This window comes from Rattus norvegicus, chromosome 5 (assembly GCF_036323735.1).
Source record: "Rattus norvegicus strain BN/NHsdMcwi chromosome 5, GRCr8, whole genome shotgun sequence".
NCBI lineage: Eukaryota > Metazoa > Chordata > Mammalia > Rodentia > Muridae > Rattus > Rattus norvegicus.
This window is the reverse complement of record NC_086023.1, coordinates 115,889,715-115,916,883: the sequence shown is the minus strand read 5'-3', so window position 1 is coordinate 115,916,883 and position 27,169 is coordinate 115,889,715. Positions and strand designations below refer to the sequence as shown.

General features: G+C 43.0%; 1 protein-coding gene and 1 long non-coding RNA gene across 13 annotated transcripts in view; one reads left to right on the top strand and one right to left on the bottom strand.

Moving 5' to 3' along the window:
• The window catches only part of LOC120102925 (uncharacterized), a 38,440-nt gene extending 23,337 nt beyond the window's left edge, over positions 1-15,103 (top strand). Inside the window, exons 4-5 of one of the 3 annotated variants that reach the window (XR_010051929.1) lie at positions 442-665; positions 8,672-15,103. This is a non-coding gene — a long non-coding RNA (uncharacterized LOC120102925). The other 2 variants (XR_010051930.1, XR_010051928.1) reach the window with 2 other exon arrangements.
• A 67-nt stretch (positions 15,104-15,170) lies between these two features.
• Fggy (FGGY carbohydrate kinase domain containing) overlaps positions 15,171-27,169 on the bottom strand; it is a 387,141-nt gene continuing 375,142 nt past the window's right edge. For all 10 annotated transcript variants that reach the window (XM_017593260.3, XM_017593261.3, NM_001013932.2 and 7 more), the window contains 2 exons: positions 18,793-18,854; positions 15,171-15,378 (listed from right to left, as the gene is read on the bottom strand). In XM_017593260.3, coding sequence (XP_017448749.1) covers positions 15,297-15,378; positions 18,793-18,854 — 144 coding nt within the window. In that variant the 3' untranslated portion in view covers positions 15,171-15,296. The remainder of the gene's footprint in view (positions 15,379-18,792; positions 18,855-27,169) is intronic.

Here is a 27,169-nt window from a genome sequence, read left to right as displayed (position 1 = left end):
TGTGTTGGTATAAAGTTAAGTTGGGCGTCTGTCTCGATTACTTTCTACTTCATTAAGGCAGAGTCTTGCCATGCCTGGAGTGCTCGGACTGCTGAAGAATCCTTGTATTCATTCGCAGTTGCTCTGTTAGCCCCAGTTCCTTTATGCTTCTGTGTCTCCACATTAGTATTTACGCATAAGGTTGAACATAAATGCCTGTATCAATTTTATAGGGCACCTGTCCCAGTAAAGCACTTGCAGTTAGTGATGTGCCCTAACTTATTGATTAGATATGCTACAACATTAGCTTTGGTTCCAACTGCGCTTTTTTAAGTAGATAGATAGATAGATAGATAGATAGATAGATAGATAGATAGATAGATAGATAGATAGATAGACAGACAGATAGATAAGGTCTTCCTATATATCCCAGGCTGACTTCAAACTTTTATTTTGCTTCAGCCTTTGAATCACCAGGATTACAGGTTCGCTTCTCATGCCTGACTTTCCAGTGGACACTTTGATGACCATGAAGTGTTGTCCTCCCTTCTCCCTGGGAACTGTTGGCCACTGGCCCATGAAGACAAAGGGAGCAGAGTCAACAGGGTTTGGAAGGGCAGTGAGTACTACAGAAATGACAGACTTCCAAGGATTAGCTTCAGAGAAGCAGCTCAACTTTACTCAGGGTGAATCAATGACTGTATGTGTTTTAGGAAGGGGGTAGGAATTTCCAGGGTCGGTAAGAATCATTGGCCAGAGCTTAGAGTACCTAAGAATGCCCCATTTGCATGGAGAGGAAGTCTAGGAGTTCTAGGTGCTTGCTGGACAGGTAGTTAGTAGGAAGGAAGCTGAACCTGTAATCTCAGCAAAGCTACAGGACACTCTGCAGGTAGAGGATATAGAGGTTGGGCTCCCCAAATCAGACAGAGAAGAGGAAGCCCTGCTAAGAAAAGGGAGTCCCCTACCTAGTGCCAAGCTCAAAAGAACTGTCTGGATGTGGAATACTGCTACCTTTAAATAGCAAGTTCCAACAATGAAGCTTCAACGTCTCCGATGTCTATATGTGTTTCAGTAGCCTGGTCTACAGGAGTTTGGACAGTATACTAGCAGATAGGATACAGGACTTCTTTGGTGAAGCTCACTGAGTGCTCAGGAGCCACTGCAACTGACAGCAAGTGTGAGATACTCATCACTCGCCACAGGCCTTATCTGTGAGGGTGAGACCACCTTGATGGGCTGAACGTGTGCAGTAGTAGAGTGGGGCATCCTTTACTGTCTAAGGGCTGCACAGATGTATTAGACTTCCCTGCTGTGACAAGCATCCAAGAAACAATTAGAAAGAAGGAAAGTTGAAATATGGGTCACAATTTCAGATGTTTTATTGCTAGGTTTTGTGTCTCTGTGTTTCTGTGCTCAAAGCCAGACACAGGAGGCACACTGGTAATGTTTAGGTCTAATACCATGGCAGAAGGGCTCAGTGAAAGAGGGCTATTCATTTTATGATTGCCAGAAAGTAAAAAGCTGTACACAGCAAAGGTAAAGTTAAGATAGATCCATTAAAGCCATTCCCTGGCAACCCAGTTCCTCCAGCTAGGCCCTACCACAGTTCCATCAATGCCCAGTCTTTTCAAATTTTGAAGCTCTAAGTAACTGAACAATGGATTAGGGCAGAGCCCTCAGGATCTTATTTCTGAAAATGCCCAGAGGTAAACTTTACAGATCTTCTAGTAATCTCTCAATACAAAGAAGTTGACAATGAAGATTAACTATTACAATAGTTGATTTCATAGGACTGACTTACTCAGGGAGTTCTTTCCCCTTCCAAGGACTGAGTAAATGAAAAAAAAATAATGCAAACAAATGATAGCACATTTTATAACAAAGGTATTAAAGTATTTCAAGTGAATCTTCTTTACAGACAGGACCTTGGTGAGATACAAAGATTGTTAATAAACAATTCTAGTGCTCCAAAGTGATGCAAGATACCATATTAATTCTTATAGATGTATACCATATGAGAAAAGTTTATAGGTGGAGGTAGTAAGGGATACTGAGCAAGTAGAAAAACTCTATTTCACATGAGCTTTCATTTCTTTGTGAAGGAGAATGTTCCCTTCTACTGAAATAAAATCTCTTTAGTGGCACCCCTCTGCATCATGACAATCTGGATTTTGTTGCCTGGCTTTCAAGCATGTGTGTGTGTTTGCTTCTTTGCAGTTAATTTTCTCCTCTCCTAGAGTACTTCATCAGTGATATTCCTTCCATCAGAGATGGTCTCTGTCTGCACACTCATCTGAATGATTCCTAACTGATTAGTAGACTTTATCATTAGTGGTCCTTCTGTAACAAAGACTACTTTGATGTAATTACTCTATCTGTCTATATTAGATACTCACTTAAGACTGTGTGATTTTCCTTGATAAAAATCATTAATGGAATGATTTATTCATTTAAAGTTTTCATATGTATATGACATATGTATATTAACACATATATTTTCTATTTGCTTTCCTGAGAGGACCTAAAAACCCCTGGCATCAAGGTCTTGACTTTAAATAGCATTTGTCAATGAGAAAACAAGGGTTCTTTGCAGAAATGACTGACTCTAGGGCTGTCACAGGTAAGCAGAGATGAGCTTGTACCATCTTGTAATAAGAGGAAGAAGAGGTCTCTAAAAATAAAGAAGTGGTGATTTCCACTTAACAATGCTTTGTTGGAGAGTATGATTCAAAGGTAAAGGCCAGCCTGAGTGTGTAGAGCTAAACCTGAGCTGTTGATATATCTCAAGCAAGCAAGCCAGCACTATAAAAAGAATATACATGAACAAGATGCAATAGCCTATATACAAAAGGCCCCAATGGCAAAAGTTGAAACAATTCAAAGAGCAAATACGTAATGACAGTCTAGGATTATAACCTAAATAATAGACATTGTGATGTCATTGAAATCGCAATGATTTCTCGTAGAATCCAGTGTAATTACTCATTCCTTCAGGGGATACCACTTAATTACCATCCTGTGTGGTCTGGATTTAGTATTCAGTTCTAATTGATACAAAATAAAAGAGTAACTTTGTGCAGAGAAATCTACCAGATAGCACACTGACTGAATGCTCACCAGTATCAATGCCTTCTATGAACAGCATTTGTTCCCCCAAAATATGATGGATCTTCTCTCTCCACTGTTATAGAAACCATCACACCAACGCAATTATGGAAGCACATTAGATACAGCCAAACTTAGGTGCTCTTCATAAAATACCCGGTCAATAATTTTCAAAAGTTTCAAGTTCATAGCTAACAAACGATGTCTAAGAGATTGTCACAGATTGGAGAACACTAAGGAGAGGTTCAATATGACATTTCTGAACTGGATGCTAGAACATCAACACTTTTTGCATGTGTAGGTTGGATAGCTTATTAGTGCCACTAAATGTGTGGTTATGAGAGATGTCAACTTTGGGAGAAGCAATCTGAGGGAACAGATCTATGGGAATGGTTTATACTTATTTGAAACTCTTCTGAAAAGGTAAAATCAGAGTAAAATGAAAGGTCAGAGCTGTCTTCCCACTGAGCTACAACTCCACCAGCAGAGGTGATCTGTGTGTTGGACACTACTACATCTCCGTTCACAGGGCAGCAATGCCTGCTTTACATAGCAGGGGTCTGGAACATGGCTGCATGTTAGACCTTTGGCCCTGCCCTTTATGAACAGTATCCCTAAGATATGTTTTTAAGCCCCAGTTGTCTCACCTGTAAGAGAAATAAAGTTGAGAATTGGGGACTTAATGTATGTAAAGTAAGCGAAAGGCCATTCTCACTGACAACTGTGAGTCGATAATTGTTCAGTGCATGAGTGAGTAATGGAAGGCGGGTTTGTTATTGCCGCTGCTGCTGTTGTTGTATTGCCGCTGCTGCTGTTGTTGTCCTCATTGTTGCTGTTGTTCTGTTGTGAGGTTTTGCTGAGATTGAACTTGGAATTCAGTTTAAGTTAAGGAGAGTTCTTTTTTTTTTTCTTTTTTTTTTTTCCGGAGCTGGGGACCGAACCCAGGGCCTTGCGTTTGCTAGGCAAGTGCTCTACCACTTAGCTAAATCCCCAACCCCTTAAGGAGAGTTCTTGAAGAAGACTCAGAAAGCGTCCTATATTTATAATGGAAGAAGACCCAATAAGTACATGTGTTGACGCAATGGCAGACATGTGGAATCTGATGCAAGGAATGTGTTTCAAGCAGTAATAGTACAGATTATAAAAGAGAAGCAATTGTCTCTTCCTGGTGTAATGGGCACAGCCCCCATTCATATGTGGTCTGTGACGACTTCCTTGTGGCAATGTCATGGCAGTGTAGAACAGCAGAAGTAGAGACCTTATGATGTCTCTTCATGGCTTTAATGGGAGTAGCCTGGCCCCATCATTCAAACATTGTCTGTAACTGCTTCCTTGTAATGATGGCATTACACTGTATAACAGCAGGGGCAGAGAAGTTTTGATACACAAAGCCAATCATGTTTACCATATGGCCTTCTCTGGGACATTCGCTAAGCCCTGCTCTGCAAGTACAATGTGGATCTAGAGCGAAAAGACCATAGCTCCTTCCAGTGATGATTCCTCACTTTCTAAGCTTTTTCAATGAGTAAGAGGAGGTTGTCCTATGCTCTGTGCATCTGTGTTCTCTTTTCTAATTCATGAGGCCACAGTTTATCTCTCTCCTAGTCACAGGATAGCAGAAATCAGCATCATGTAGTACAAAAGGGACATCCTCTGTTGCCCATCACTAATTTAAAAGGATCAGCTGCATTTCACTCTAAAATAACCTTTGACATTTAGATGAGGTCATGTAGTCCCACTTATAACCATCTGACTTTGAACAAATTATTTAATGTCTTAGAATCTTGGCTTTCCTTGCCTGCAGACAAGAGGGTTATATGTTCCCAGGGCTATTAGGGCAGAATGAGATGAAAAAAGTTTTATGTGCAATTTACATTCTAGAAAGGTGGTTATTATTCATCTTCGTCAATATTCTGTTGCTGTGAAGAGACACCATGACTATGGCAACTCTTATTAAGGAAAGCATTGAAATGGGTCTTGCTTTGAGTTGCTGACAGTTTTACTCATTATCGTTATGGTGGGAAACATGGCGGCAAAGACATACATGAGAGTTCAACATCCTGATCTGCAGGAAGCAGGGGAGAGAGAGACCTGAGCCTGCCTTGAGCATTTGAAGCCCCAAAGCCCACTCCCAGTGACACACTTCCTTAAACAAGGATATACCTCCTAATAACTGTCAAGTAGTGCCATTCCTAATGACCAATCCTTTAAATATATGAGCCTCTGGGACCATTCCTATTCAAACCACTACATTATTATTGATGTTGTTAGTCAATACAAAATTATGATTGAGAACTTTGGCAAGACATTTCTTGTGATCTTGAGTTATTGTTTTCTATGCTTCATTATCTTCTACTATTAAAAGGATGGCAATAATTAACATAATTTAGGTTTGTAGTAAAGAAAAAATGGGAAATTGGTTTAGAACAAAGCTTGCCCACAAGGCATTTACTAAATATTAGTTACTATTATAAGTAGATGTTCATATTGGTACATAGAATCAAAAACAAAAGTTGTGTTTTAAATATGGTATGAGAAACGTTTTTAGAATGTTCATCTAAATTTTTGTACAAATGTAAAAGAATTATAGGGACAGGAAGCTTGGAAGAGAGGGCTTCATTCCAGAGTTTCAGCCATGAAAGGTTCTCAGTGTTCTCAATTGTCCTTAACAATTAAGTCACCTTTGGAACAAAGTCATCATTGTATGTACAGTTATTTCCTGTGGCTTTTATACCATCAGGGAATTTCCTGATAAATCTCTCTACTAAAAGGGCAGGCGATGCCAAAACTGAATACATGTTCCTGGCACAAACACCAGGAAGTGCATCATGTGTCTGCTGGAAGAAGGGTAGGCCTGAAGAGATGTATGTGAATACTTGTGGCACAATATGTTCTCCACAGACATCTCTAGGAACAGCCAAGCCAGTGCTTTGGAAATTATACCTTAAGAATGGCCTGGCTGGGAGGAGCTGGCACAGACTCTCAGGGTATTGAGGCTCAAAATGAAACCACTGGATAAAGTTGAGATGGAGTTGATTCAGGTCAGAACCAGAAGATTTCACATTAGCTGGATGACTTGCCACAACCAAGATAGAACCAGCTGTTCTGCTTCTGACAAGTTTAGACCTGACTTGAGTCAGGATACCTGTAGTCATCTGAGGTATGCCAGTCACAAAGTGGACCAGTTTGGATGGGGTGGAAGGTGCTGATGAAGTGAGATAAAACCTCAGTGGCTTCTGCAACAGAAGTTATTTCTTATTAAGGCTCCGTGTTCATTTTGGGTTGAAGGGAGCTGACTTCAGAGTCACCCTCGTTCTGGCACTTGACGTGGGGGAGAATCCTCATCTGGTACATTGCTGGTCATGCTGTAGGGGACAAGAGCTCTGGAGATACACATACTGGCAATCAAAGACTTGGTACAGATTCTGTAATCATTAAGCTCCTCCTCGGATACATGGAAGAACAAGAATGAAGCAGAGGGACCAGAATGCAGCGCACATTTTCCATCAGTGTCATACCAGGGTGATTGCACCACAGTAGATATTTCTAGTCAAAAATCATGCTTGGAGGCCCTTGCATTCATTTTGAGAAGTCCACTTGGGGTAATGCAAAGCACAATTTGTTGATTAAAGAGTAAGAGAATTGGAATGACCTTAGAAAGAGAAGGTTTGGTGAGAGCTAGATAAAGAATCAGGGTTCCATCTAAGTAGCCTTTCCAAAAGTGTGATTGCCACAAGGAGATTGAAGGGTGAATCATATTTCCACATCACATATTGAGTTAAAGAAGACAAGCCTTTCATGTGGCTTTCCCTGAGACAGGGAGTCATGTGACTGGGGTCAGACGAGCAGGCAGGAGAATTTAACCTGTGGTTGAAGAAGTCAAAATCTACCTACAGAGATTGCTCAAAAGTCAAGTCTCAGAGTAGTTGGGCTGATAGTGAATGAACAGGTCTAGGAGACCTGAGCTCAGAGGTGCCTGCTGGAGAAAGAGGTGGATTTGTTGCCATGTACATGGGCCATATGAAGGGACTTTTTGTTCTGGTGTAAGAATATTGTGGCAATTTCAAAAACACAAGCCAGGTTAGGGAAATATGTTAGTATTTTAGGGGAGAAGGTTGATCTGGCAAGGCCCCCGCTGTTCTGGACACAGTATCAGAGAGACTGCAGTGTCTGCCTTGGCTTGAGTTACCGCTGGAGTAGGGCGGACTTTATTGGAGGACAGAAGACTCCTTGCTTGCAGTTTTACAGAGCTCAGCAGGGCAGGGTTGGCCTGTTTCAGCCTTTATGGTTTCTGCCTGAGCAGTTCCTAATAAGCATGCCTTTCTGGTGACTGGGTTGCTTGTAGCACCCATCGACTGGGCTGTAGTGCTCAGTAAGTACTGAGCGTAGAGCTCTGCAGTTCCTGGTCTGTCTTTTATATGTGTCCCCTCTCCTGAACCTGAAATCGATGGTCCCGTGATCCACTGTCAGGGACCACTCCAGTACTCTTGATAAATAAGAGCTCAGTCAAAATTGGTTTGTGATGAAGCATGAGACTTTGTACCTGTAGAAACCGATATAAAGGTGTACAACATGTATGAAAGCCACACTTCTAAGACGAAAACTGCTATTTCCTGTCCTCAGTGTTAAGCTTTAACCAGGTACCTGGTACTTTGTACCTCTCTCCACCGAACCTTCATATTACCTGTGAGGCAGCCTTCTCCTCTCTCACTTTGTAAATACAACCCAGAGACTGAAGGTAGAACTCATGGCTCACTGGCTCAAGGCTTTTTTGATTTACTTCTGCAGGCAAGTAGAAATAGCACAGTTCTTCAATCAGTGAATGTTCGAAGGGAGCTCTTGGGTATTTCTTAGCTGACAGGGGGAGTGCAGAAGAGGGAGCCATTAGGAAACTCACTGGGAAGCATGGAGGAGGACCATACACACATGAAATGGTAAAGACACTCACAAAGAAAAGGTGTCATGGCTGTGCCATGTAATAGACATTAATAAATAAAACATTTTGGATTTCAACTATGAATAATGATTATTCAGTAGGAATTATTTTTGATTTTTAATGGGGAAAAATTTCAAATCTAGGCTTATAGCAAGACTTAAAACAAATACAAATCAGGCTTTTAGAAGCATTTGTGCTCAAAGGATAAGTGATTTCAAATGGTTTTTCTGGGCATAAAAGAATATTTTTTGGTCACAAAATGAATGGGTGACTGCACTAAATTGAGATTCCTGAATTTATTAGCAGGGGTCTTCATTTTTATTTAAATGACTTCTAGGGTTGCAAATGTAATAGAATTTTCTAATATTCAGAAGTTCTCCTTTAGAGATCACAGAAGGAACAAAAATAAAACCCTTTGTATATTCAAGACTCCCCCGTCCTGCTGTCAGCACCAGTGAAGGTTGTTTATGAGACACTGGAGAGCACAAAGGCTCCTCTGTCACCCAGCAGAGACCCTATCTTAAGTGATTACATTACATAGCGCTGCCCAGTCATTAGTCTCTTGTTTAGTGATAATGTCCTTCATTTTAAATTCTTTGATTGTAGTGATTTGTGAATATGTCTTGAATTCTAAAATTATTTGTCCTACAGGCCTCTGCATTTCTGGACCAGGGTACAAGGGTGCCCCATTCGATATTGTTCAGCGGATAGTCTGCAGTATCCCCAGGCACTGCCAGATGCTTTCTGTGTTCAAGCCAGAAAGCAAAAAGAAGTATTATAGTCATTAGGGGTGTGCGTGTGTGCTGGCGCACATATGCATTGATGTATATATGTTTATAATAAATACATTTTAAAAACCTAAAAGAAAGTCATGAAACATGAGATTTAAAGGTTTTATAACACTCAGAGACCAAGACACTAAAATTTTTTGACATTTGCTTAAAGTAACTTATATTAATGCATATTTAGTTTAACCTAAACATGAGATCCTAGGGATGTTTTGTTCTGCTGGATTCTGTTCTGCAGTAGGATGTCTTGGTTTGTGTTGATAAATCTTTTGCGTATCCATTAAATGTCAGGGCCTGTTAAGGTACAGGGAACTCAGACTTTTAGCCTGTTCCCTCTAAGGACTCACAGGCCATTAACCAAGGAATGGAAGGAATGGAAGAAAAAAGCAAAAGGACATGATGATGCTAGTCTAGAGAGAAATAGCATCTCAGTTTATTATTCAAGCCTAAATGTTCAGCTTCTCCCCCTCCCCCCTCCCCACAGTTCACTGATAGCCTTTTCCTAGCAGGGAATTCTGAGAGACATTTTAATCACAATTTTACTGCTCCTCTTGACACTTCTATTCTATTCAGCTGGTGTAAAGACCAACTGCCCAGTCTCTCTCTCTCTCTGAGAGTAGGTGTACCTTCTAGTTGCCTTGTGTGGACCCCAGCTGATCAGTACTGTACTCTGCAGCAAAAGACATTACTCTACCATCCTCATACTTGCTTCCCCACCCTCCGCCAGCCTTAGTTTTGTTGTTGTCTTTTGTTTGTGTTTCTCTTGAATGTTTATGTTGTTCATAATACAGTGTATTCCTTCGGAAAATGATTTGTTCAGCAAAGCTGGATTTGTCTAGGAAAAGAAAAAGCAAAACCCTTCAGTAGGCAACAAAATTCTCAGGAACCACTGTGGCTACACTGTAATTCTTAATTCATAAAAGCTAAACATATGTATTCAGTAAATTAAGCCTTCTATTAGCTCAAGAATAGTTACATTTTTGTTTATCTATATATGGTTAAAATACTTTCCCCAAGATAGTGTCTCACAATAGGAACCACAATGATTTCCTTTGGGATTGACTTAGTCAAGAGATACAAAAGAATCATGTAGAAATACTGTTAAGAGAATGATTATACCTTGCAAGGTGTTATCTACGGGGTTTTAAACACAGTGCAACAAGCAACTTGCTGAATCCTTGCCCACCTAGAGACCAGGTATGTAGTAGAAAGATCCCGGGACAGGAGGATACCCCCCCTCCACGGCTGAGGGCCCACCATTTTCTACTAAGTTCCTCCTTGATTCTAAGATGCGGAAGAAATCCTGGGCCTGTTGTATTCCTTGTCTCAGCTGTATTTTTCTTTTCCTACAAAGCAGTGGGTACCCAAGGTCAGTTCTGAACATTTAGGGTGTTCATCACAACAAAAACACTATAGCCACAGGCAAGTTGTGAGGAAGGATTGTTTCTCTGATGGTACAATTGGGGTTCCCTCCAAGGTTTTGCAACTGGACAGACATGAGGTTGGATGCTATCCCCACACTACCTAAGGGACTGCAGCAGCTGTTGGGTTATATTTTGTTGTTGTGTTATATTTTGTTGTTATTGTTGTTGTTATTGGTGGTGGTGGTTTGATTGATTGGTTGTTTGGTAGTTTTGTTTGTTTTTTTTGTTTTCTGACCATCATCTTCTCAGCTAGACTGTGAGGTTAATGCTTTGAACCTCAAGATGTGGTAGTAAGGACTGAGGAGAATAAACAGGAAAGACCACATTCTTGTGTTTCTGCCTCTCCTAACCACAGACAGCCATTGCAGTCCACAGTGCTTTGTGGGGCTGGCTTAGACATGCCCCAGTGCCTTAGTCAGAACTCATCAGCTTTACCAGCTAGAGCATGTTTAATGTGGGTCCTGACATCGTGTGCTCTACCCTATTCCTCGTCTGGGATGTCTACCAATCCCTTATTCCAAGTTTTGACTGGGACTTCCTGTGTGGCTGTGACTGCAATCACATCCACCTTCATCTTGGGTCGCACCTTGGATACCAAGGACTACTACATCAGGGCTGGCCTTCTCAGCCTAGGAATATAATACTGCCAGTCTTATGTCTAAGTCCTTCAAGAAGAGAGACAGAGCCCAGGGAATCAAGCTCCGTGCTGTGCACTTATCTCATTCCACCCTCAAACCCCTGTCTTAGTTTGCTTTCTTTTGCTGTGAGGAAAACATGATGACCACAAGCAACTTGGAGAGAAAGGGGTTTTGTTTCGTTTTGGTTTGGCCAACACATTCTGACCACAACATATCATGAAGGGAAGACATAGCCGGAACTTAAAGTAGGAACTGAAGCAGAGACCATGGAGAAACGCCACTTCACCAAGCCTCTTCTACCTCTATGACCCTAAGGTCTTCACTGCAACCAGGTTATACTTTCCAGGCTCTCCTGCCTCTTACAGTGTCAAACCTCAGCTTCATCCCATGACCCTTCAAGACTTCAAAGCCACTACCACATGGGAGACTCTTACTTATTGCAAAGTCTGGCTGCCAGCACAGAGAGCCTTTGCCTCCTCTGGACCACAACCCTGGTGTACTGACTCTGAGGAAATAGTTCCAGAAGGTTTCAGTTTAGTGATGCTGCTCTCTCCTTACTTAAAGGCAGTTTCTCAGCTCCAGCTCACTGGCACCTAATGTCCCAGTAAAGCCAATGTCCTGTCATGTCGTCTGGTCTATCGTTGACCACAGCTGCTGCTTTAGCATCCCCAGGTGCTCAGAACCTCAGATCCTTAATTCAAAAGAAAGCTTACAAATGACCCTGATAGTCTTGGCTTTTCTTTGAAACTTCACTATCCAGGCTTCCATTGCCTGCATTGTTCTCAGTGTTTTTATCTTCCAAACCCCCACAGAACACGGTGTTAAATTCTGAATGCTCAGTAGCTTTTCTAGCCCAAAGTTCCAAATGCTTGCACAATCGTTCCTTATACCCCACCCATTCCTGGTATCAGTATTTGTTCTAGTTTGTTTTCTATTGGTGTGAGAAACATTCTGACTGGAGGGACCCACATACTGCAGGGTGTCCTCCCAGACCCGAGATTAGGCACAGACCATACTCAAATACCAGTTCCCAGGCACAGATCACATGCAAAGAGATCCTTTATTAAGCAAGGCAGAGAGACAATTGTCTGAGTCTGAATAGGTCAGAAACAGCAGCAAATAATTTTGCAAGTGTTAATTTTAAAAGGGAGAAAAGGGGGAAGTCTGTGTTAGAACGAGGTAGGCCATGTTGGTAAGTTCTGACTAGACACTTTAGTCAAGTTAATCAAAATAATGACTTTTGATTCCTGGACCTTGATTATTTTTTTTTTTTTTGATTGTTGGACCTGGGCAATCAGTCCGAGGAATGAATCGGTGACCAAATGAGGGACGAGACTTCAGTGGCAAGCTTCAGGAATAGGATCTGACAGTTCAACAAGGGGGAGCAGGGGCAAAGGAAGACCCTGTCAGTGCCATGTTTGCCGTGCTTGGGCCTGTGTGTGCTAAGCTCCGGCCTGCTAGAGCCATTCATTCCCACCCTTTCGTTTTATTATTGGGTTGTTATGTACTGGGTAAGTCCAGGTCATTCTCTCTGATTGCTTTCTGCTGATTAGGGGTGAAGATCAAGCAAAAGGGAGCCATTACTCTAATGGAATTGAAAGTGGGTCTGGCAGGGGGGAAAGGAGGAAAAGTAAGAGGCTCAGAAGGGAGGCACAAATTCAGTAAGCTCTGGGTTGAGGCGCTGGAAAGGTCCTGGAAGCATAGATTGGTGATGGATTTGTCTGGCTCGTGGACAGGCATCTGTAGATGCCAGGAGTCCTCCCAGAGGCCATTAAGGAATGGTCCTCATGCCCAGATGAGGATGTCCAGGAGCCAGATGGGGAAATGATGTCATCTTTAGTGGTAAGAGATTGGTAATGACTGAAGAGGAACTGATTGCAAGTTTGATCATTTATTTGTCAAATTTGTTAGGAAAGAGGAAAGTCAGTTAAGGAATAGAGAGGCAAAGCACAATAGAGCAACAGTGATAATAAGCCCCCCCCCCAAAGGCCAGATACAATTCATTGAAGAGGTCTTGAATCAGCTAGTGGAGCTGGAAGCAAAGAGGGAAATTCCTTTTAGAAGGTACTCAAACAAGGAAGGTCGGCTTACAAGCATTTCCTCTTCCCCCAATTTGTTGATGTAGTAGCAGCAATCTCTCCGAGGAACAGACAAGGTTCCTCTTTTCTCTGCTGTTAAGAGATCGAAGGTCCAGTGGTTCTAGAGAGAGACTTGGGCCAGAGAAGTGAGCTGTCATTGGAGGGAGGCCAGGCATTAGGCTGTGAAGTCTAGAGAACTGTAATTTGGTCTCAAAATCTTGTGCTGTAAGGGCGGAATGTCCCAAAGCACTGTCGGCCATAGCTGTCTCAGTTGAGGAAGTGGCCAGATTTATGCCCAGAGAACTCAGTTGTTGAGAGGAGCCAGCAGAATTCAGGTTGGCTACATAAGGTCGGTTGGGGGTTACTGCCATAAAAATTAGGGTCTAGTTTCAATGGGGAAAATGTAGTTTGAAAGACTTTCTTTACACCAAAATAGCCTTCCCTGGGGCACCCAGGTAGGCTTTGAAGTTGAGGCTTTTCAGGAACAGGGAAGGTTAGAGAGGCTTTTGTTCAATGCTGAAAGGGATGGTTAGTAACAGATTCAGAGGATTAGTGTGGACAGGTCCAGATAACTTGTCTCTGGTTCATAAAAAGCAGGTCAGATGACTGGGGAAGGGGTAAGCGGAGGTAGGGAATTGGTAACTGGGGCATCTCAGGCAAGAAGGACTGTGGCTAGGGGAGGGTGTTGAAGGCAGGCACAGGGAAAGCAGCGAGAGACATGAAACTGACAAAATTATTTGTTGAGTGACCTCTATCAAAGTGAGGGTTTGGCCATGAGACGGCTGGGGAGGTTTGGGTTTATTTATGCCTTATAATTGGGAGTGTAGCATTTGTCATCCGAGGACTTGTGGAGTGCTAACGTGATTAGGGGAAGCTGCTAGCAGTGAATGTTAATAGTAGCTGTGGCTGTCCAAGTGTGAAAGGGACTGGCCCGTTTTCCTCTGTAAAATACACCTTGGACTCTAGTGGCCCATCTGTCCTCCCATGGGTCTTGGATATATTTTTGGAGAGTGTGGATTTTAGGGGTATGAAGGAGTCCGGAGGTATGAATGGCTTTCCCAAGACCTGTCACTGGATGGTGCAAGTGGCCCAAAGGACTTTGAAGACCCAATGGGGACATCCACCATATTCAGATGCCAAATTGATTGAAAGCGAAGCAGACAAAGTGTGGATTGTTATACTTAGTAAAAATTGAGTGGGGCTGAATAGGGATTGTAGTAGGAGCCCTGACTCCAGCTGTGGGACAGAACGCCTTGCCGATAACCTGAGCAGAGTTTTTGTGGTTTTGACCTGGAGTTGCCAGGTGGACTAGCCAGCTGTACTAATTTAGTGGGTCAAGGAGTGGGAAATGGAGAGTGGGATTCATCTTGTTCGGTGATAGGGGGAAGTGGAGAAACAGGTAATCTGAAGGAAGCAGAGACTTGAGGGAGCAGGTTAGTACAGTAAAGCAGGGTTAGAAGAGTACTGAAGGATGGGAGAAAGAAAAAAGAGGAGAATGAAAAGGTTTTAGATGAGACAGATGGACCCAGTGTGGAATTTCCTGGAGTCTGACTGCAGTTGGGCTATGAGTAGCACCATATAGGGCCCTTGTCACTTGGCCTACAGAGGAGTTGATTGGTTGGGAGGTGCTAGGAGAACTTGATCTCCTGGCTGTATGGGCCAAGTCCAGGTCAGGAGATGTTTGGAATGTGTTTGTCTCATCCATTACATTTGGACTATGTATTCCCAGCAACAGTGATGTTTCTCTGTCAGACTACCACATCTGGAAGCACGAAGTCAACAGAGATGTGACGGTGCTCTATTCTTTTGTGTAGTTAATCACTCATCTGTGAAGTAACAGTTTTAAGATCCTGTATACATCCTGTTACATATCAGATTTTCCTTCAGATTCCATGGATGACTCCTGCCCATCCCTATCTTAAATAATGGATGGAAAGTGGTGATTCTGCAATTAAATGCAATATCTGACCCTAAAGTCTCTAATACCATAAAATACACAGAATAAGCATCAGGTTATTCCACACAAAGCAGTGTAAGCCTGAGTTAACAGCTGACATGGAAAGAATGAACAAGTCTCCACAGGACTGAAGGCCTCTCCAAGGTCTAGTCTTACAAGAGAGCCCAGCATCCAATAAGAGCTGCTGCTGCCAGGAAAGCGCCCTAGAAACCACCAAGTAAATAACTGCCGTATCCAGACGCAGACATGAATGACTCCAGGTATGTTTGCCTTGTCAAAGTTTTTATTAGATAAGAAGGAATTCCAAAGGTATACCCAAGGGGCATTGATCATAAGCTGAACACGCAGAGGGCCCCAACGAATGGCACAGAGTCTGAACGGATTGGCACGTTCAACTTCCATTCATGATGGCTGAATACTCCTTCTGGTGCTCAACCATTCTCAGAAACACTTGATATTTCTTGTCATAATATCTGGGGGGTACAAAAAAGAGCATATTAAACATTCGCAAAACAAGGCTGTCATGTGCCTTCCCCCCCTTATTTATAAGGATGGGAATGTATCTGTTGTGTTTTGGCTGAAACCTAAGTTTCAAGAGTGTGCAGTGCCCTGGACATGGGGTTAGTATGCCTCATATCTGTGGTGTGTCCGTGACATGCAGTTCTGCATGCTACACGTTTGAGATGTAGGCATTTTATCAGCAAAAGCACATCTGAAGTGGCATAGCATGAAGAGTAGCAGAGGTGGGATTCACGCTTAGAAAGGAATGGCTTCTGAGCCTCCCCTGCTCCTTCTGAAAGGCTCAGGCTTAGCACAGATCCCTTCTGATTCTAAGCTCAAATGCATCTTTCTGCCGTGACAGGCGACAGGTAAAGACTGCAGCTTGGCCAGGTGTAAGAATGAGCATGTTAGTCCCCTTCTTGATCTCCTCATATCAGTGTCTTTGGCAGACTGCCTTATCCAGGTGTTTGGCTTATCCAACGGTTTATCTAGGGCAAACTCTGAGGACATGAGACCAACATCTCCCTGCACCTGGCTCTACCCTCACTGTCTGGCAGTGACCTTGCTAACCTGCCCTCTCCATCCGACTCTTCAGGAGAGACCTGTTGGCTGTGAATCAGACCCGGGCTGCTTAGACATCACCATTCCAAAAAGGATAGCCACAGAATGGAGTATCATAACTGAAAACTCTGTCCTTCCGCTCTTCGATGAGGTGGATGAATCCACATCATGATTATTTGGTAGACTCTGGAGGGTTCTGACAAACACCCTTATACATGATGTTTACAATTGGAAATTGTGGGGAACTGTTATGAGAATTTTGGGAGCACACAGAAGTTTGTACTTGCTCCACATTTCTGCCTTAAGCATTCTAGTAATGAAGGAGCTGTGATGGGGCCAAACCCACAGCTAAGGAGGGGGTTTGAGGCCAGGATTTGAATCCCAGTGTAGTAAATTCCTACAAAACACATCTGTAAATTTCCTGCCCTGCACATTGGGATAGTTACAGGATATATTGCAGAAATTTTGTGAGGATTAAGGATTAATATATGACAAGTATAAGAACAATAACTGGTTGATTTATAATAAATAATGAGTTATTGCTTTGAAGTAATTTGTATTCTAGTATTGCACGCAATCTAGGGTTATGAGATACTGCTAAACCCCACTCTAGAGCATTCAACTGTCAATCACGGGATGATTTTTAGAAACAATTTTCCACTCCTAATGATATTCTATGACAATACAAGGCAGAGCAATTCTTCTGAGGGATGAGATGGATTCCTAACGTTGTTATCTCAAACTCTTAAAAGGGAGCTTTGGTCAGCTGCCCCCTCACACAGTAAGGTTTGTAAGGGCAACGACTCTACTGAAATTCCCTTCATTGTATTCCCATTGGTCTTCTTGCAAATGTCTTTTTTTCACTCAACAGGAACCCATGATTCACCCTTTTAAGGTTGAATAAGTTGAATCACCGTAAAAATTTGCTTATTGAACTACAGTTATTTAATTAGACACTAAGTTCACATGCAGCCTGCCAGCTGAGTTATCTTCTAAATTCCCTTCCTCTTGAACAATTGGTTTTCTGTGGCTCAGGACCAAGGAAACATAAAGTTAATGAGATTTAAAGCCAAGAGACAGGAAGAGGAAATGGACCCTGGCTTTCTGATTGTAATCTTCGTGCTGCCTGCAGATGGCGGCAAAGCACTGTGCATCCGCTTCACGGAAACCCTGCCAGCAGCCGTCAAAACATCAGAGTCTTTTCAATGGAAGCGCACGGATTTTACCGAGAAAGAACTTCCCTGAAAAGTCTTGAGAGGGTCACGAAAGAGATAGAGGATAAGCTGCTTCCCCTTTCAAACAAACGAGATAGTCCAGACGCCCTCTAGCGGACACTCCCCAGCTTCTCCACTCACTGGGAGGGGAGTCTGTGTTCCTGGGTTGTTTCTCATACTGGGCCTGCTCCTATGAGTTAGGTAGTCAGAGAGTGATTCACATGCAGAGGCTTTAACAGTCTGACTGCATTTGGAGACAAAGAATAAAATGAGTCTAGACTGTTCTTTTAGTGGGCATTTCAAATTCTCAAATACGGACCTTTGGGACAAATACGGTCAGTGACGTGGTAAGGCTTCTCTTCAGGTCTTAACCCCAAGTGCTTTCCTCCGGGACTGGCTCCTTCATCTTCAGACGTATGAGTGATTACATAACGATCCTGACTGCTCACGTGAGCTGCTCCACAAGCCTGCGATGGAGCCTCCTGAGTTCTAGCCTTAGCTCTCAAGAATCGATCCTGTATGACTGAATTTTCCAAACTGTCCATTTGATCAGGTCTCATCACTGCTTAAAACTCAGTTCTGATCCCAGGGGTCTTTGACATGGCTGCAGTGGCTTTATGATCTGAATTCCGCTTGCCTCACTTCCTCATCACCTTGTGTCCGGATTGTAGTGATCTCAGTATAAAGGCTAATCCTTTGCATATATTTTTTCCTCTACCAAGAATGTTGTTCTCTCCCTTAGCCTGTTTGGAAATGTCTTAAACATTTAAAGTCAGCTGAGGCAGGGTGCCTCCCCAAAGCTTTCCTTTTCCCCTATGGGTCCCAGTTGTTTCTTCTTTTGGGTTATGTTGCTACCTGCTGGTATTTCTATGGAAGAATTTATTCATGTTATTTAATAATCATCTCTGTACATAAATCAGGTAGTGTCTCATTGTCTCTGTGTCCTTTCCAGAGCTCAGTTAATTCTTTAAACACAGCAAGAACTAGACAGACAGACAGGCAGGCAGGCAGGCAGGCAGGCAGGCAGGCAGGCAGGCAGGTAGATAGATATTTTTGTTGACTTGGCATTTAAGCACAGGGGATTTTCTAGCCTTTAGTGCCAAGAAATATACAAAGGGTAGGAGAATGCCAGCTGGTCCTTTGATGTGAACATAAAAGATCTCTATACTTTAGCACAGAGAAAATAGCTTTCTTCCTATGATTCAGGGTGAAAACACTGGTCTGAGAATTTGGAAGTTTGCATGTGACCCCAGCTCTGGCCAGTCTAGCTTTGGATCTTTATAAATCAAAGTTCTCTTATTTGGAGGAATTTCTTTCAACCTCTAAGTCAGTGGTTTTCAACCTGTGGGTTGCAACCCCTTTGGCAAAACTTCTCCCCAAATATTTATATTACAATTCATTACAGTAGCAAAATTGCAGTTATGAAGTAGCAATGAAATAACGTTGTGTTTGGGGGTCAGTGCAACATGAGGAACTGGCCACAGCATTAGGAAGGTTGGGAACCACTGGTCTAAATGGCAGAAGCACAGGGTTTGATCCAAGGTCCATCTTGGAGCAACAGCTGTCCCCGCTTCCATGCTCTCATTCTCTGGATGCTTCATACAGACTTACTTTTTATCAGCACGCTCTGGGAACACAACCTTCCCCACTTTGCTCATTCTTGCCATTGCCTCCTGGTAAATGAAAACAAAGAATGCTGGGTAATTAAGAAGGAGATCATGGGACTTACAGGAAATGAATGGAACCAGGAAAGGTCACATTGAGTGGTAACCAAGACCCAGAAAGACAAATATCCCATGTTCTCTCTCATCGGAAGCCTCTAGCTCCAAACTTCAGACCAGTGAAGAGCCAATCCCTGGCACTATTAATGATACTCTATTATGCTTGCACACAGGATTATGGCATGGCTGTCCTCTGACAGGTTCCACCCAGCAGCTGATTCAGACGATACAGGCACTCACAGTCAAACAGTGGATTGAGCTTAGGGACGCTTATGGAAGAATAGGAGGAAGGATTTTGGTTCCTAAGGGGGTAGGAACTCCACAGGAAGACCAACAGAGTCAGATAACCTGGACCCCTTAGGGCTGTCAGGGACTGGGCCATCAGCCAAAGAACATTCACAAGCTAAACCTAGGCCCTCAAGCACCTATGTAGCAGCTGTGCAGCTTGGTCATCATGTGGGTTCTGATTGCAAAAGCTGTTGCCTGTACATGGGATATGTTCTAGCTGGGCTGCCTTGTCTGGCCTCAGTGGGAGAGGATGCACCTAGCCTCACAGAGACTTGATGTGCCAGGGTTGGGGAATAACAAAGAGGGGCTCCTCCTGCTCAGAAGAAAAAAGGAAGAGGGATTGGTGAAGGATTGTGGGAGGAGGTGGCCACGAGGAGGGCAGTAAATGGGATGCAAAATGAATAAGCAAAATAATAATCATAATCATAGTCATAATCATAATAATTTAAAATTTTATATCAAAACAAAGACTGAAAATGAGGTTATACTATAAAAATCCCTTCTATGCTGTGGCTTGAACTAACCAGCTTATATGCCATTAAAATCCTAATTCAGAAGGTAAACAAGTTACAGAAACCAGGAGAGGAAAACCAGACTGTTGCCGTGATATGGGAGTTGGGGAGCAATAGAAGGAACAGCAGGATCCAAGCAGACTGACCGGAGAGACAGGAAAGAGTTCTGTAGAAAGAGGGAAGGAAATGCAGAGGAAGGACAAGGGTACAGGGAATGGTAAGAGGAGGTGCTCAGTGGGGAGGGGAGAGAGAGGAGGTAAATGCATAGCAAAGGGGAAGTGAGTAAAAGAACAATAAAGGTGTCTGAAAAGTCACAAGGAATCATACTGTTAACTATTTCCCTAAAAACAGAACCCCGTGACACGCGTATAAATATACATACATAGTTTTAATGAACTTTTGTCATCTGAACTACTGGTGCTCCCTCCAAGAGCCAAAGACCACCTAACAAAACCCCAACTCCAGACACAAGAAGCCCTCATTCAAGTTGTTGGTCAGATTCTGTCCAAATAACTCTCCAAACATACAGCTGATTGCTACTGTCTTTGGTCACCTCTCAGGGTGGGACATAAGTTCCCAGTGCAGAAAACACCATGCATGTTCAGTACAGGGCCCAGAGACCTGTGATCTGGAACCAACCAGATGCCACCATGTAACCTTCTAAAGGAGAAGTAACCAACATTCCTACTCAGCCACGATGTTTATGAACCACATCATCAACCAGCTCGGCAGGATAACCCTGAGGGTGGGGTAAAGCCACACATTTCGGTGGTAACCAATAGCTCCCTAATTGGACTTAAGGCCTTCTCAATAAGGGAAATCATGCTTGGAACTGGACACCTGGTTAACTAACTACTCAGTGCTAGTGAGGCCATGGTTATTGGAGGAATCTACAACCATTGATTTACCAGAGCAACAGAAGCCCTATCAGCAGTGTAAAAGCTTGTGTCCTTACACCCACAGGTAGGTGTAGTCTTCACCCCTCATCAAGGAATGCCTTTTTCACAGAAAGAGGCCAATAGAGAAAACTATAACCTATCAGATTGCAGGAAGGTAGAGTCTAGTCCCAGTGGACACATCTGTAAAACAGCCCTCCACCGAAGGAACTTTGTGAAAAATGTAGGATGGGGAGATTATAAGAACCAGAGGGTCAGGTAGTTTCTTATGAGACTGTCTCCAAGGAACATCGGAAGCTACAGCTCACCAATGTGACTGCCCAAATGTCAACAGAACATGGATCTCACCAACGAACATGCTAAACTGGACAGAGAAAAGCCAATGAGGTCTCAACCCCATACAAAAATCTACAGGGAACTGAAAAAAGCTGGAAGGGTCAGATACGGTCTTTCCCAGGAAAGAGCATGATTCGATGTCCAGTGTCAATCTGTCAGCTGTGTAAACAAACATGCAAACCTTATATGGACAGGTTATACTTACGGATGCAGTAACAACTAATGAAAAAAGTAGCCATGAAATTGAAGGAGAATGCAAAGGGGTAAAGGGGAAGGCTTTGAGGGAGGAAAGGGGAGGGAGAATTGCTGTAATAATCTATTATAATCTCAAAAAACAAACCAAACAAAAAAAACCAAAAAAAGCCAAACCAGACCAAACCAAACCAAAAATCCTCAAGTCAGGTTTGTGTCAGGCAGGAACATTGTAATCAGAATCCACTTCCCTTAAGATACTCAGTCAAACCACGCTTTCTCCCAGCAACTTGCTTTTCTTTGCCAATAAGAACAAAATGCAATGAACAGTTAGGGTTACATCTGGTACCACACATCCTGGGTTTAATATTTATTTATTAAATGACAGTGCATTGAGGTCTCTAGGGCATGTGACCCAGAGAGCAAAGCTCTTTGTGACTGCACAGAAAAGTAGGGCAAGGTTTCCTTAGCCAGTTTTACAAGGTTTTTAATCCATGAAAGAGTTTGAGAGCACAGAGCCACTCCAATCTTGGTGTCCAACAGACTTAACTATGGAACAGCAAAAACACAATGAAGAACAAGCAAATGACCCTCCATGGAAAAGGCTCTGCCTAAGAACAGATATTGAACACTTAATAAATCTGTAGCTATTCTACATAGATAAAACGTATGTTGCATGTTTCTTAACTACTCACTGTATATTAAGTTTCTAGGAGAGAACATAATGCGAGATACACTCTGTCCTGGTGAAACCCATTCACTAGTAAGGAGGGGTGGTTGAATGCAAAGTCTTCCTGTTGTGCAGTATATGAGAGCCTCTGTGTAACTAGAAAGTATATCCAAGTGTCCCCTGTCCATCTCTGCCAACTCACTGATTAATCAGTTACATACTGTTAGTTACTGTCTAGTGTGCTCTAACCCAAAGGTAAGCCATTGCAGAACAGGGGACTTGCCTGTGACCTGCTAGATCCTCACACCTAAAATATCCATAAACCACGTCGGACCACTTTTATGTGCCAAGGAGGACACTCAATATATGAGGAGAGCCGAGAAATAGATGACATGTATATTTCTTAAGAAGTTTGCTACAGAATGGAAAAGATAACTGTCAAGATCAAAAGACAGTATGATAAGTTCTATTCTATTATTTTCAATGGCCATTCGAAGGTTAAGACAGCAGATAGCTTTCTCTTTCTGCTAACTCGTGATTCCCACTTCAGCAAAGTTGTTCTTATGATTCTTCCCCAAAGACAGCATGGGTGCTCTGAACTCATGCTCTGATCTTATGGCAGGCATCCTGATGAGGTAAGAGGTGCTGTGGTAAAGAGCACACTGGCTGAAGAAAGAAACGCCATCTTTAACGAAGGGGAGGATCTTAAAATGGATGAACAATTACTGGCCAGGGAAGCAGAGAAATAAGAAATAACCCAAAGGGCAGTTGTTTGCAGTCATTCTGTGAAGCGGACACAAGCAAATGCATTTTACTGAGATGCTGCCCTGCTCTGAGATGGTTTAAGAGCCCTGTGATTCTCTGATTTCTCTTCATTGACTCAGTTTTGCTACCTGGGATGGTTTACTGTTCCTACCATTCACTTTGCTATTCATTCTGGCTTTTGTTAGCAATCAGGCATTCTACCCACATGCTTTCAGGGACCTAGTGGCAGCTTATGTCACTGGCTGCCACCAAGTGCACCAAGTATGGATGAAAGCTCCCCTCCCTCCTCCCCCTCTTCCTCTCCCTCTCTCTTTCCTTCTCTGGCGCTCTCTCTCTCTCTCTCTCTCTCTCTCTCTCTCTCTCTCTCTCTCTCCCTCCCTCCCTCCCTCCCTCCCTCCCTCCCTCTCTCTCTCTCTCTCTCTCTCATTTTTTCCTTTCTTTTGTCTCTCTCCATTCACTCTTGCTCTCACTGCCTTTCTATCTGCCAATCTCTCTTCCTCATGTCCCCACTGCAAGACAACCTCCTGCTTTCCGCTGTCTTCCAATAAACCTCTTACACTAGATCCACTGCATGGCATACTTTCTTAGTGGCACACCTTGGCATGGGCCACTGAAGGTACCCCCACTTTTACTGCCGCCACTTTACCCTATTAGTTTTGGTTTGCCCTTCTTTCTGTGAGGCTCCCGAGAAGACCCTGCTGCTGTTACTTCCTCCAAGCTGGGAAATGTTCCCAGGGCATGCCCCTTCTGCCTGTGTTGTGCTGGCCTTGCTTCTTCAGAACCTGAGACAACATTCCAGGATTGCCTTCATGGGTGGGATCCAGGAAGCTTACTGAAGGTATTTACATCGTTTTTCCCCCCACAGTAACAGATGTTCCACAAATGGCAGACACCAGGGAATTCTCTGTTCTTCACACTACCGCTGCTTGTTTTCAAAATAAGTTACTGAGAAACCAGTAACACAATGGAGATCTTGAGGATTTAAAATGGGCTGATTTTGTTTCTGAGAAAGGGCCGGCAACTTAAAACTTAAAACTTAGGTCAGGTACCCAGCCTACTGAGAATTTTGCTGACTCGTCCCTACTGCCTACATGCCCTCCTGGACTGAGTTATTTGCTCACACAGCAACTCATGCTTCCGCCTACCCAGCATTTATGACATGGTGTCATGCTTTTGTGCTAACATATCAGCCTCCCAACTAGACTGTGAGCTCCTTCAGGAAGGAATCGTTAAAATTATTTTCACTGCCAAACTCAGCATCTGGCATATCCTATGCATGCAGGAATGTCGGCAGACTGAATGAACTTAAGGATAATATGTGTGACAAGACGTTAAAATAGAAGTTTCTGCTAAGATCTGAGATGACAGATATGATACCAGAGTGAGCTGGAAATAGCCCACCTTGGAGAGTTTGTGGAATGGTAGCTAAGACCCATGAATCATCTCTATGCCTTTCACTGGAATGGCAAGTCAGAGACAAGCTTCTCAGAGAAGGCTGGTTTACTGTGATCAGGACTCCTTCCTGGGTGAGCTCTGAGGGAGGCCGCACCCTCACACATCAAGTCAACAGGAATTCCCTAGGTGTCTGACACTAAGGCTATAGCATATAGTGGACTTCAAGTGGCACATGCTGGGAAGGGACAAAACAGCTGTTATCAGACGCTGTAGAGAAGAGAGGAGGAGTCTTGCTTTCAGGTCCTGAAAGGCAGGGCCATTCCTTACAGACTTTAGCAGGCACTGGCTGCCATGCATTGGTTTAGTTCCTGTCCAGTGTGGCCAGATTTCTATGGAATGAAGAACCAGCATTCTGCTAACACAGGGGCATTAACACCTCATACTGTAGGTGAAATGTTTTCAGAGACAGGTCTCCAGAAACATCTATAGCAGAGCCTTATGAGACCAAGAACAAGCCACTCACATCTAAGAGCCTGACTCTTGTGTATGACACTACTTTGTGCCCTCCAACCATCATAGGGGTAGGAGAGATAATGGTAAAGATTGCGAAAGAAGAAATCCCGGTCATGGGTGCCACAGCCCAGCTGCAGACACTAGGAGAGGGCTCACATTTGCTATTACATAGTCCATGATATTTGGGTTCTTGAAATTTGCCTGGGTACCCTAACCTGAGATTCATAAACCTTGTTTCACCATGGTACATTGTGCTTAGGTAATCATAATATTTAACCAGGGCAGGCAAATCAGCTCTCCCTCACAACGGAGCAGGGCGCTACGGTGGAAACAAAAGGTTTTCATTCTGTTTCAAGAACTTTGTAGCTGGTATGCAACTGTATTCCCAGCTAGCCGGGGGGTACGGAAAGCAGAGTGCTCATGCCCCAGAGAATGAGGCTAACCCAACATGGAGAAAACTGTCTCCAAGAAAAAAGGGAAGGAAGGAAGGAAGGAATGGAGGGAGGGAGGGAGGGAAGGAAGGAAGAACAGAAAGAAGAAAGCAAGGATTGTGTACAATTTTCTATACAAGTTTGTGCTTCACATAACTTGCTAAATAAAATTACAAATGCAAACTTTATAAAGGTCAGGTGAGACTATATTGAGTTATTAGCAAGCTCAGGAGGTGGGCAGTTATTTTTTCCTCCACTCAGAATTACTTTCCACAGTGGTCTATATTGGTTTTACTGTTGAAGACAAATCACACATACTCTGCATTACATTGCTTAACCAGTCAAAAGGGCTCGGGCTCACCTTCATCCCTTGGAAGGCCGGAGGCATTATGGGTACCAGACATGGCACAGAGAACGTGCAGAGCAGCAATGCTGTCATCATAAACAGCACCACTCAGAATCCCAATCTCTCCAGATAATTACCACAAAAGTGAAACTGCATGAATCTTCTGCCTGTGGTAAATCTGGGAATCACTATAGTACAACAATATGAATTCATTATGGAAATGCTGACACATGCTAAATATAGTCTCCCCATATATTTCTGTTCAAAGGGACTTATTTGAAGTTGAGGTCTAAATTCATACTTTCTGTCAGCATGGAGGGGCCGGACAATCTCAATTTGCAGCACGCTATCCTCTTTGTTTGAGAGTCTAGACAGCACAATGAATAGAGTGACTTTTCTTTTCCCCTTTTGCCCACACAATGAACGCTTTTTAAAAACAAAATATTTTGTAAAATAGCATTTTAATCACTTCTTTTCTTTATCTCTCTAAGGCAGAGCTATAAATAAACCATGAAAGTTCACAGTTGATTGTCACTTCTGAAAGCAAGTGCATGGCTTCTGTAGGAAAAAATGGGGTCCCTGTAGCTAGCCATGAAGGGCCTCATTCATAGTCTTGACCCTTCCCTGCTGTGTCAAGGCTAAGATACCAGTCAGCATTCTCCTTCTGCTTCTCTGGAGATAGTACTTGAAGTGGCCAGGCCTCCTGTGGGCAGAGGAAACACTCAGTTGTCATGTGCTATGGACCAGCTGTCCAGTACTGTTGGGTAGGCTGTCAGGGAAGTGAGAGTACATGAAGAGGGAGATATTCCTCACAAGAGTGGCGTATACTGAGGCTGGCAATCTGGGGACCAGGAGACCACTGCTTCCCCTACTTTGGAGAACTATGCCCTTAAGACTTGGGGAAGACTGTCAGGTAGTCTAGATCTCAGCATGGAGCAGCAGAGAAAGCCTAGAACTGTCTAGAGTTACAGTATACAGCAAAAAACAAATCAAGACCACCCAATGTTGGCGAAGGATAGCCCCTAGAAAGTAGGTAACATGACCCTGAGCTACAATTGAACACAACCCCAGCATCCATCGTTGTTTAGTTAATGCCTGTAAACGTTGATCCTAACATAATAGACATTCTAAGGTCATCAGAGCCAGTGTCTTCTGAGAGACCTATCTGTACTTGGACTTGGAGTGTTCCATTAAAGATTCTGGAACAAAATACTGGCAGTGTCATCTGCATGAGTTTTGTTCCAAACTAATTAAGATTTTCCTGTTCTTAACACAGACTGGTACTAGGTACAACAGCTCAACAACAGGTCAGACCAAGAGTTGCATAGGCTGCACGCAAGTTTCCTCCACCACTGATATACTGGCATGGTACTTACCTGGAAGTTCACTAAATTCAGAATTTGCTATATGCTGCCATTTAAATGTCTCATGTCATTGAGGACATTTAGGCCCTATTTTTGATATATACTAATACTTAAAAAAATGGACAAATGTCTGAAAAAAATTCATTCAATGGACAGGAGGTAATAGCTCAGATTCAATAAAAATGGTGCTATATTTATTAAGTATTATCTCTTTACATTGTAAGATTGAAAATAATAAACACCTAGTCTGATAAGACTAGGGAAAAATCAAAATTATCAAGAAATTGAATCATGAACACAGGCACAAATAAAATCTTTTAGAAGTTATCAAAAATAAGTCTGAGAACTGGTCCAATGAACATGTGTTTCCATGCTACCATGAGAACCAGAGTTCAGATTGCTAACATCTATGTGAGTGCCAGGTGGCTGTTGCAGCGAATCTATAAGCCAGTATATGGAGCAAGGCATAGGGGTCCCTGCAGCAAGCTGACAAAATAGATTAACCCAATCAGCAATCTCTGGCCTCAATGACTATGGTGAAGAAAGATCAAGGAAGACT